The 12,717-nt window shown below is 31.9% G+C and overlaps 2 protein-coding genes across 3 annotated transcripts in view; both read right to left on the reverse strand.

Annotated features, from left to right (window-relative positions):
• LOC139510328 (serine/threonine-protein kinase 17B-like) overlaps positions 1-7,450 on the reverse strand; it is a 30,166-nt gene extending 22,716 nt beyond the window's left edge. Inside the window, exon 1 of one of the 2 annotated variants that reach the window (XM_071296846.1) lies at positions 6,894-7,450. In XM_071296846.1, coding sequence (XP_071152947.1) covers positions 6,894-7,036 — 143 coding nt within the window. In that variant the 5' untranslated portion in view covers positions 7,037-7,450. The remainder of the gene's footprint in view (positions 1-6,893) is intronic. The other variant, XM_071296847.1, reaches the window with a different exon arrangement.
• A 2,349-nt stretch (positions 7,451-9,799) lies between these two features.
• LOC139511048 (uncharacterized) lies at positions 9,800-10,771 on the reverse strand. Its single transcript, XM_071297618.1, has one exon. The coding sequence runs from the start codon at positions 10,769-10,771 to the stop codon at positions 9,800-9,802; it is 972 nt and encodes a 323-aa protein (XP_071153719.1).
• Between the last annotated feature and the right edge of the window lie 1,946 nt (positions 10,772-12,717).

Genomic DNA, 12,717 nt, shown 5'->3' on the forward strand with positions numbered 1-12,717 from the left:
TTGTTTTGAATTTCTACTAATATACTAATCAGGAGAGAAAAAAAGAGATGGAAATCCTGTATATTGTCACAATATCTGTAGTGTAAATATGCCAGGGTTTCTTATCAATGAGGGGGTAAACAACAAACAATTTGACCTGTTTTAACAACATGAAAGTAAACTTTGTAGTAATGAATCTTTTGATGACGCCACTATTATCTTCAACAGCTTAAATACTATTTCAATAAATAGAAATTTAATAATTTCTTTGACAAGGAATTTATGTCCACTCACAACGGTCAAGTGTTGTATTGAGATAAATTGGATGAAATTAACATGCTCAAAATCAATTTCAAATAAGTTTAAGATATATAATCTAGTTGTCAACAAAATTAAACATTTAGATTTTAATTAAAGTTAACAAAAAGTAGTAATGTTAGAGGCAGATCACCCACTAGTTTTAGAAAAGGTAGTATGCTTTCTGTCTCACTAACACATAACCCAAAACTCCATTCAGTCATAGAAGAATTTGGAAATTGGGTTTAATCTATATCATATATGTCTATCCAAACAAGCAGAAGGATTATGATGTTTTTTTGTTTTATAAGAGATGCAAAGGATTCCAAGGGGACATTCAAACTCGAAAAATAAACTGACAACGCCATGGCTAAAAAGAGAATTCACTTCTCCCTATGATTCTGAAGAACATTGAGACCTGTTTGAACTATTCTGTATCATATGCTTTAAAAATATAATAATGAGCAATCTTTTATTTATTGGGACCTAGTTCAAAAAATTCTACTTTACAGTTGGCATCTGATCTATTGCAACAGCTCAAGGGGCGAAAAGTTTACTTAACACAATGTTTTAAATATTTAAAAAGAATTTGGACCCCATAGTGTGAATATACATAGAATATTATATATCTTTATTATGTTATAAGTCATTATATCAATAACAGGAAGAAAATAAACATGTACTTATCTTAACAAAGACATGTATCTCTAGGCAAGATATTTCTAGTTGCTTGTCTCTTTTCTTTTAAAAAACAAAACTAAAACTTGTCTTTTGTTTAAATATCATTTTCAAGAATAACCTGGGTGTATGTATTTCTTACATACATATGTTTATATGTAATTGGCTTACATGGGCATTTCTATTCTACAAAGTGATTATGAAAATTGATTGTTAAAGATATGCAGGAGATAATATATAAATAGTTTGAATGAATTTGCAGGTTTCTCTAAATATAGCAACTTTCATACAATCAAGCTTGCTTTATGGTGCAGGGTTTTCTTGCTGTGATGAAGACCCATTGGTGACCTTTGGCTGTTTTCTGCTATTCGATCGGGTTGTTGTCTTTCTGACACATTCCAATGATTCCATATTACCATTCTCAATTTTATAAAGCGTTACCATCACAGAAAACAGTCCCATTCTCAAGAATAATTAAAGGACAAAAGGTGAAAATTATTCATATTTTTCATTAGCTGAATAAAATATCGCTTAAGCTATATTTAGTCATGACAGTAGCATGAACCCATTGAAGTGGAAACATTTTCTGCTATTCCATCAGTGAACAATTTTAATTATTGATGAAAAGCATTGATGACTATGCCTAAAACTACTAAACAATTTACCAAAAGGAGGAAGTCAATTAAATTACAGACAACTATTCCCTGATAAATATTGATTTTATTTGAATCAATTCATCAAAATTATCTTAGATCATCATGATTCACACCAAAATATTTTCTGATGAACAAATTACATAACAATCATCAACTTGTGTGGTTATGACCTGGGTTATCCCTTTAGGGCACTGTCATTCTTTCATTTGTATTTGTGATTAATAAAACAAAGAATTTCAAGTAGCAGCAAAAATTAATAACAAAAAGCCGAGTCAAGTATTAATTTATACCTATTTAACAAATCATTTCATTTTATACAGGAAGAAGCGGTTCTTATCTTTTGAAACTTAAACTAAAAAAGACTACTGCACTTGTATGGCATTTAAATTAAGTTACAGCTCCACTTATGATTATTTCTCAGCCTGTATATAAGAAATTAAATACAGTCTTTTATTATTGAGGCAAGCACTCCAATATTGTATTTTAAAATGTTTACGGTTCTCACTAAATGATTTCCTGTGTCCTGGACTCTTGAAAGTCTGCCTGGACTCATTATTTTCAAAACTGAGCACACAAATAATTTTATGGAAAAATCGTAAAAATTTGATGGCAGTTCATACCTCTACCTTTACTTGGCATGGAGCCTGTTGGGATTCTCCATGGCCAAAAAGATGAGTCCCTGAACTTGCCTTCATTACTTCTTTATGAGAACTCTCTTTTGCATATAATTATTCAAAGTTCTATTTTCCTACATAATGAAACTGATCAATATGTTTGTGTGTCATTTATGAAAGATGAGAAATTTCCCCTTTGTTAATGATTTCATTTGAAATAAAGTGACAATTTTCAGGTCTATAAACATGATAAAACATTTTACATACTATAGTGACTCACCATTCTAATTCATAACTAATTGTATAATAATCTGTTAACAGCTTTGTGCTAATTTACATTATTCGATTATTGGTTTGCTTTTCTGAGATATATCTAGCTGTAGCAAGGATCCTAGACTATTGTGAAAGAAGATACAAAATGTACATATTTGTCATTTGTAAGGAAAATGCTGAAAATCAGTGCCACTCAAATTGGTATATTTACAAATGTACATGTATACACAAATTTGTTCCTATATGTAGTCTGCACAGTTAGCCACTCGTCTCAAAATGTTACAGTGTTGGCTTCTTTATAGTTGATAAGGAAGAAAAATGTCAATTTTTTTTTTAAGTAAAATTTCTGTTTTATCAGTTTGTGGAAATTATAATGGCAGATTTATAGCAATATATCTATTTACTCAAACATACATGTTGGACATGTAGCCCTCATATTTAATGGTATTAAAAAAAATGGTACAGATGACTTCAACCTTTATATCCTACATTGAATATAAAGAAAAAGATGTGGTATAATTGCCAATGAGACAACTCTCCACAAAAGACCAAATGACAGTCTTTTTTTCTTCATCAGCATAATATGTGCAACAGGACAGATATGTTATAAATCAATTAATATACTTATACAATCAATGAATCATAGAATTTCATTAAAATTTGTCAGATAAGCCTGGACTTGTCATTTTTGTTAGAACAGAGTCCGGTCAACAAAAAATATGAGTCCTCAGTTCTGACATAATTGATATAAGTATCATCAAAGCTTTTTCGCTCATTTTTTAAGTCTTCTTGTCTTTATAAAATTAACTAAATCATATTAGGATGACTATATATTTTATTTCATTTATATTGATTTCTAGACAAGTTGCATATTGTAGGTGTAATAGAATCTTACAAGGTTATTTAAGGCGAGCCCATGAGTCCTTTCTTTCAAAATTCCCTTACTATATACACAAAATTGTATGTACAAAAACAACTACACTCATCTTCATATAAAGAAACAAACTATCAAACAAAATATTTTGGGGAAAATCTCAAATACAATGATATACATGTTGTGCATTCAGCAATGGCAGTAGTTACAATGTATAACAACTTTTTATGTTACGGGTGACAGATTTTCATGATAATCATAGACCTTGTAATATGTTAAAATATGTCCCTCCAGCTAATTTACCAACTGATTACTGATCACATCTATAATCGCACATTCCATATATATTTCAAATTAAAGAAAAAATATGAATATATGTCTTTATCATGTTTATGGTCAATATTGTTTTCCAATAATTTAAACATGTACTTGCTAAGAACAGAATACAGATACATGATGATGTACATACATCACCATTACATTATATGGTACATGTATTACTGTGTAGTGTATGAAAATATAATATACACTATTACACTATAAAACTGTAAGATCAATTACATTACATTTAAAGCTAAACTCAGTCCACAAGAAACTCATAAATTCCCATATCAATTACCACTTTTGTAGTAACTTATTGTTGGCCAGAACCTGAGAACAGACTAGGAACAAGACAAAGAATCTGTTTGAAGGTTATACAAAAACATAACTGAAATAATCATAAAAATAAAAACTTGTCTCATGTCTCTAAATAGTCTTAATGTCTAAGGCATTATAAAGTACTGTATTGCATTCAATGTACTGTCCAATTCAAAGTCTCTGTTTAATACATTGTATTACTAATGTATAACAGGTATCATGCTGTTAATTAATATTAATTATATATATAGTTAGGTTAAACTAAGATGGTAAACAATTCATTCAACAATGGCCAATACAATATACATGTATTTGCAATGACATAAATTTAATGGTATACTGTTAATCCTTTAATAGTTTTATTACACCATGATCACAATAAATTGCAAGTATTTGGTCAATTATCAGCTACAGGTGAATCAACAGAGAAATGTTATGTATTACCAAACTTCAAGCCATGGCTTGAAAAAATAGAAATTTAAATGGTATTTAGAAATAAAATTTAGAATCGAGAAAGAGTCCTATTATCCCCTGGAATCTGCAAGTACATGTAGCAGTTGAACAAGTACCTCTATCACGCTTCAAAGGTCACTATTTTTTTGACATTGTAAATGAAAAAAAGAAAGAAAATTAAGGGACCAATCAAAGTGAAGTTCAATGACAGATTAATGAAGGGGTCTCACTAAGGATTTTTAAAGGTAATTACAGGGACTAGTCTTTTTTGGCCATGGTGAGCCCAACAGTTGATTGATTCTGAATCCTGGCAGATTTCAATGAGTCAAAGACTCATGGGCTCGCTTAAGTGAGAAGGTCAGAATGTGCAGTCACCAAGCTTGATCAGTCTGATTTCAGCATAACACATGCATACATGTAGCTAGCTATAGGGAATGTGAAATTAAAGGATAGATAGAGTGAACCAGATATTCAACCTTCTTGAGAAGCCCCTCCATAAAGTCTGTGTTACAGCACTATAACTATTAGACACAACCCAACCATAACATGGTTAGTATACATGTACATAGTACAAGAAGATAAGGAAAATTTAGAAAAGGTCACATACAGAATTCAACTAATTATTATTTTAATATTGCCCTAAACATTGATGTGATAATCTATTGGTACAGACATGTAAGGGGTTAAAGGGGGACAATTTACAAAGTCTAAATACTGCACATGTACATATTATGATATATTTTTTTGTTTTATATAGATTAGACCTTGGTTTTCCCATTTGAATGGTTTTACATTACTAATTTTTGGGGCCCTTTATAGCTTGCTGTTCGGTGTGAGCCAAGGCTCCGTGTTGAAGGCCGTACATTGACCTATAATGGTTTACTTTTATAAATTGTTATTTGGATGGAGAGTTGTCTCATTGGCACTGATACCACATCTTCCTATATCTATGTACATGTGGGACAAGATCCCTAATGCGCCTTGAAATGAGGAACTCAAAAGTCACGTGTAAACAAAAATTCTCTGTGTAGTGATATTTGACACTTTTCTATGATAAACAAGTGACTGAGCTTAACCATTTGAGTTAATTTAGAAAGTAGGGGAACACAGAATAAATGTGTAAAATCTATGGAGCTATTAAATGTGTTCAAAGTATTAAATTTCCAAAGAACTTTTTGTGTTAAAAATGGGATTATTTACCATGAGGAGCCGCATCACAAAAGGATACTCGGGGTTTGCTAATTTACGGAAAAAGTAATCTCACTTCGTACCCCGAAAATTTAACCACATATGTCAAAATGTCTCAGCTTCGAAACGAGCCATCACACATATCCAAGTTAACGATATGGACTGAGCAACAGAAGAAAATGTTACCATTACGGCCTATGGAAAAACTAATGCGCATCTGTACCCATGTGTATGAATATTTTGGGGGAGAGGATAAAACATCAACATCTACAATATTCATATATAACATGCATAATGAATTATGCAAGAAAATAAATGTTTTGACGTAATCAAATAATATACTGGTAACTTAATTTTTCAAGAAGCATGAGCTGTCAAATCTAATTTTAAAATGCATATGCACTGATTAAACACAAATTTTCATATTTAATTTAAAAACATAATATACTAAAACAGATATGTAAATTACAAAAAGTCAGAATTAAAACAATTAATAATTCATGGGCTTGCAATATTAGAATATACAATGTACATTTGTATTTTACATTAAGTATCAACTCGTTACCCATTGAGATGACCTCCAAAAACTACTGACAGTTGGTTCCCTATGGTCATAAGAACTAATATACATTTTGTAAACATAAATACATGTATATTAATACTAATTAACAGCTGTGTGCAGTTGGATTTTTATAGGTCTGTTTGATTTCATGCTAAAGGTTTAAAATATGTACTTCATATGTATAAAAATAATTTTGTGCAGTCAAAGAATTTGAAAGAAGGTTATTCTTGCTGACTTCTTGTTTCACATTTTAATCTGGACTATCTTTTCTTTTTAGACTTTTAAATGAATGGGCCACAGAACATGACAAACACCTGCACACACATCTTACCTAAATGTCAAATTTAAAGGTTACCAAAACAAACCTGAATCAAATGAGCTGAAATATTAACTTGCAAGTCACAATAATCATTACAAATTATATTATAAAACCAGTGATTATTATTTTGACAAACTTGAACCAAGAACCTGTTTATAGGGAAGTGTACATGTTATCTTTTTATTCTGCTTAAATATTTTATTTTTCTATTGAATTTGTAGCTACATGTATTGCCCTTTAAATAACTATCACTTTAAATCAAGTGAATCTAGCTGTTAATGATTGTAGTGTTCATGTATGTAAATAGTACATAATAAATTGGGAAAGAAGTGGATAACATTTATCTATGCTGTAAACCTACCTTCCTATATCCTCAACAACAGTATAATCATCACTGAGACAATGTGTTTTAATGTTAGTATTAGGTTGGTATTTCTCTTTCCCTGGTGGACTAAACCCTGAAACACTATTATGGTAATGATGGTTATACCCATTCAACATCATTGTTCTCAAGTTTTTATTTTCTATTTAGCTTCAAAAGTTATATCACATAATGTAAGCAATACGTTTACACTCCAGGTGGATTTTTCTTTTGTGCCTTCACAGTGTGTAGTGTGAAATTTAAATATTTGAAATACACAAACCAAAAATAACACTGAAATTCTTCACATTCCATTCATTTCATGGGCAAACAGCCGAATAATTTTATGTGTTGTTTAAAATTAATTCCATGGTACAAAGATAAATAAGTAGTCAAGTGTTGCTTAAAAAATCACTGTTAATACTATCTGAGAACCACTTATTAACTTTATGCAGTCAAAGTTAAAGGTAACTACTTCCAACGGAAATCAGGGCACTAGTCATTGTTAGATTTCAAATCGAGGTTGGTACACGTAATTTCTGAATCAAATCGGTGACGGAGGTGATTTTGTATTCGTACCTTGGGGTTTAAATAAATCTTAATCTTTACAAATTGTCAACATTAAGATGTGATGATGAAAGAAAAATTTGCCTGCAGATATTACTCAAACCACATACATCCAAATAATTAATTTTCTTCTTGACGAAATAAGAAACTTCATTTAGATATAATTATAAACGTAGTGCCAAAATTGCACCTTTTTCAAGTGACAGTTTTTCACCGGACGTTTATTTTAATATGACCCAGACAACTCCAAATGAATGACCTAGTCCAAATAATTATGATGTCTGGCAAGGCTAATTTTTTTTTCTGGGATGCCTTCCTACAGGCGTCCCAGAAAACCTACGACAAGAAGGCGTCCAAGAAAAATAATAAAATAGCCTTGCCAGACGTCATAATTATTTGGACTAGACTAGACCCAGAAAAAAGTTCCCATTTTGTGTTTATTTTGTAGATGTATCATTATTTACTATACTAGAACACACCCGTGATATCGCGGGTCCGTGACTGAATTAAAGACGGTATATATAACTATGCGCAAGCCTTATTTGAGTAATTAGTATTGTCATCTGATAAAGTCATGCCGATTATAAGATACACAGTTTTCTTTTCTTTCAAATCTTTCTGTTTGAACTCGTCGAACTGGAACTTATCAATTATAAGATACACAGTTTTCTTTTCTTTCAAATCTTTCTGTTTGAACCCGTCGAACTGGAACTTATCAATTATTGGTAATATTAATTATTTGGAAAACAAAAGGTCCTGGAATGGAGTATCTTTTAATCAACAGCATAGTCCTATATCAGTTATAAATAAAGTTGAATTCTTCAATTCGGTGTTTTACGTCATGCCCGCTAACAAATTGAAAACTGTACCTATACGCCTTATTTTTAGTCACAGATTTTTAGTATTCGTATTGTTATCTTAGAAAGTCTTACTGATTAAAATACTACAATAGGTAACAATTTGACAATTTAGTAGTGTCAACCCTGTGATTATGACCCGTGTATATAGCATATTACTTCTGAATACACCGTTTGGTGGTGCGCCTGTCAGATGCGGAACGTACAGATAAGGTAATAGGTAACAGGTGAATATACTATTGGTATCGGTATCGTACTCGATCCGGAACTTCTTAATTATTGGCAATATTAATTACGTGGAAAACAAAAGGGTCTGGAGTGGTGTAATTTTTAATCTACACCTTTGTACTATATTAGTTATATATAAAGTTGAATTCTTTGATTCGTCGTTTTTACGTGATGACGGCTGACAAATTGGACCTCGTAATTTTAGTATTATAGATAGTTCTACCAATTTGATTTAGAATCGATATTGAATCATAGAAATAGGGTTGTCTTTGAATGTTTTAATGTAATAATACTGTTTTAGGTTAGGGTGAAAGTTGGGGCCTATTAAAAACGTTTAAACCCGCTGCATTTCAGTAATTTGTAATTGTCCTAATTCTGGAAACATTTGTTCAGTGGTTTATTTTTATATAGATTAGACCGTTAGTTTTTTTTAACTATATTTAATTGTTAACATTTTACAATTTGTGACTTGTATGGATAGTTGTCTCATTAGCACTCATACCACATCTTATTTCCATTGAACTGACCTCCAAAAGACCCATGATTCTGTAATGTGGAGTGACGTCCGTTACCCAAATTACCTCCATGCGCTTAGTAAATTGTTATCTATTAGTCTTGAAATAGTCTGGGCAGCTGTTCCTGGGCATAAAGTAGTCGCCACAAAAATGTTTCCGTCTGTCACATGTCCATTGGCCGTTACCTCATTGTCATGATTCAGTGACTACTTGAAGAAAAAAAGTGAAGATTGTTTGTAATTTTAACTTCTCTCTTATTATGATTACATGTAATAGGATAATCATATATACGTATGTGGTTACATTGCAAGGTCCTCATGCCCGTCAGACCGGCAGCGTTCACTCGTCCTCAACCTCATTTCATGAATCAATGAACAAGATCTAGTTTTCGGTGTTCTTGAAAGTCCATATCTCTGATACTATAAGCAAAAGGTCTAGTATATTTGGTGTATTCAAGGATTGTAAGGTGTACATGTTCAACTGGCAGGTGTCATCTGACCTTGACCTTATTTTCATGGTTCCGTGATTATAGTTCAGTTTATTGTGTTTTTGGAATGTTTTCTTAAACTGTATGCAATATATAGGTATTCTATATTTAGTCACGGTATGGATCGAATGAGTGTAAGGTGTGCATGTCCAATTGACAGGTGTAATCTGACCTTGATCTCATTTTCACTGTTCAGTGGTCAAATTTAAGTTTTTGAGATGGTCTTTTTTCTAATACTATACTCACAGATACTCACAGATCCTCTTCTGACTGTAGGATTCCTGAGGAATCCTCTTCTGTCAGCTCCTTGTCTAAACTTTTTTTACTTAGGTCTTGTCCGGTCGTGTGTATTTTTTCACTATAATTATATTTTTGTGTTTGATTTTCCCAGTAACGGTCTAATCTGGCTTCAAAACATGGTATTGTTGGTGCTGATACTACTTTTTCTGGTAGACTGTTCCAAATTTCTACTGCTCTTTGTGTAAATGTATATTTTCTTACATCTAGTCTAGATCTTGTTTTATACAATTTGAGATGGTGTCCTCGAGTGTTGGAGTCAGTACACGGTGATATAAAGTCTGATACATCATCATCATATTTTCCTGATAGTATTTTGTACATTTCTATCATGTCACCTCGAGATCTTCTGTAGGCTAATGTTGGAAGTTTTAGTTTTCTAAGTCGTTCTTCATATGTTAATGTTGATAGTCCAGGTATTTGTTTAGTTGCTCTTCTTTGGACATTTTCAATGGCTTCAATTTGTTTCTTCAAATGTGGACACCATACCTGGTTGGCATATTCAAGATGTGGTCGTACTAAAGCTGTGTATAATAATTTAAATGTATTCATATCCATGTATTCCATTGTTCTTCTTAGTATTCCCATGATTGAATTTGCTTTGTTTATCTTTTCATGCATATGTTGTTCAAATGATAATTTGGTGTCAATGGTAACTCCTATATCTTTCTCAGCTTCTACATATTCCATCGGTGTTATTCCTTCCTTCAATGTGTAAGCTTTCTGTTCTACTTTAGATCGTCCAATTCTCATCACCTTACATTTGTCTGGATGGAAGCATAGGAGCCATTTTTCTGACCATTCATGAAGTGCATGAATGTCTTCTTGCAGGTGTTCACAATCAGACTGTTGAAATATACCTCTAAATGCTTTGGTGTCATCTGCAAAAAGGTATGTGTCTGTGCCAATACTGGTGACTTCAGGCATATCATTTATATATAGTACGAATAAAATTGGGCCTAGCACTGAACCTTGAGGTATTCGGCTCGTGACATCTTTCCATTCGGATTTCTCCCCATTAACTATAACTCTTTGTTTTCGTCCTAATAAGAATGATCTAATCCATGTGTTGTAATACTATATATGCAATAGGTCAACTATATTTGGTGTACATGCAAATATTATATGATGTACATGTCAGTATCGCAGGTTTTATACTATCTTTACCTCATTTTCACGGTTCATTGTTCAGTGTTAAGTTTTTGTGTTTTGGTCTGTTTTTCTTAACTATAAGTAAAGGGTCAACTATGTTTGTTGTATGGAAGAAATGTAAGCTGTATACATGTATGTCTAGCAGGTTTCATCTGACTGACCTTGCTATCATTTTTGGGGTTCATTGGTCAGTATTAAGTTTTCATGGTTAAGTATGCTTCTTATAGCTACTTAACTATAAGCAATAGGTCAACTATATTTAATGCATAGATTGATTGTAAGGTGTGCATGTCTGTCTGGCATGGTTCATCTGTAGGATTTAATAATGTCCTCCATGAAAAAATGTCCACCGGACACATTTTGACAATATTTACTTATTTAAATGTGTCCTGGACACAATTTCATGTATGAAAAAGTGTCCATGAACATGGACATTATTCACTACAATAATATTGACTAGGTGGACATTTTTTCACAGGACATTGTGTCCGCCAGGGCATTTTTTTTATATGATTAAAGTATTAAATGATATCCATTGCCTTGTTATTACTGGACGCATTTAAACTTTAATTACGAACTTGAATTAATTGTTACTTTGACATAAAAATTGTCTCATTGGCACTCATACCAACCTTATTTTCATATCTATATTTTTTAATATAATTATATACATTTTAGATGCTGTTCCATTTTATTTTCCTTTGAGGACACAATTTAATAACATTCACTACGAAAATTTGTTCTGCAGATGGACCATATTTCATAACTGTTGCTGTAAGATGCTGTCCACTTAGGAGACCATATTTCATGGCAATGTACATTATTTGTTTTCTATTGCCTTCTTATCTGACATAATATTTTATTTTATTTACGTTAAACTATATGGTATCTAGAATTGAATGTAGCGTAAATACAAGCGGATTCCAGTTGACCCTGCGAACACATGATGAATAAAAAAATATTTTTTTTTGTCCATACAGCAGTTTACCAAGTAAAAGGTCGTCAAAGGCCTTTGAGAGATCCATAAGTATTACATGTTGGTTTTTGTCTAAGAATATACGCGTCTGAAGGCTTGTAGAACATGATTGATGGTTAAAAAAAACCACACCATTTAACCGTGTTTTATATGCTTAATATGCTTAGCCAGTTGGAAGAGAGTACTTTATAGTTTCTGTAAAATGAAGAAAAAAAACCCATCACAATTCTAATCATTCTCTTTTCACTAAACTAGTATACACATGTGCCAGTTGAATGAGAGTACTTTACAGTTTCTGTACAATGTTTAAAAAAACCACACATCACAATTCTAAAAATACTCTTTTCACTGTACTAGTATTCATATTTGTGCTTAGGTGCTGTTTGAACCCCGCCTACGGTGCGGGATTTTCTCGCTGTGTTGAAGACCCATTGGTGGCCTTGTGCTGTTTTCTGCTCATTGTTCGGGTTGCCACGGTCTTTTTTAACGTGGCATATTTCATATTAACATGATTAAACAAAAACCGCAAAATTCATAAGGAATATAGGAGGTACCAAATCGGAGATTACTATTTGTCTAAATTATTATCATGTAATGTAAGGGTTTCTGACTGTTATATTCTTGCAACGTTAATCATTTTCAGCTTAAAGGAATTCAATTCAATTCAATTCAATTCAATTCAATTCAATTCAATTCAATTCAATTCAATTCAATTCAATTCAATTCAATTCAATTCAATTCAATT

Source organism: Mytilus edulis, chromosome 2 (assembly GCF_963676685.1).
Source record: "Mytilus edulis chromosome 2, xbMytEdul2.2, whole genome shotgun sequence".
Classification (NCBI taxonomy): Eukaryota; Metazoa; Mollusca; class Bivalvia; order Mytilida; family Mytilidae; genus Mytilus; species Mytilus edulis.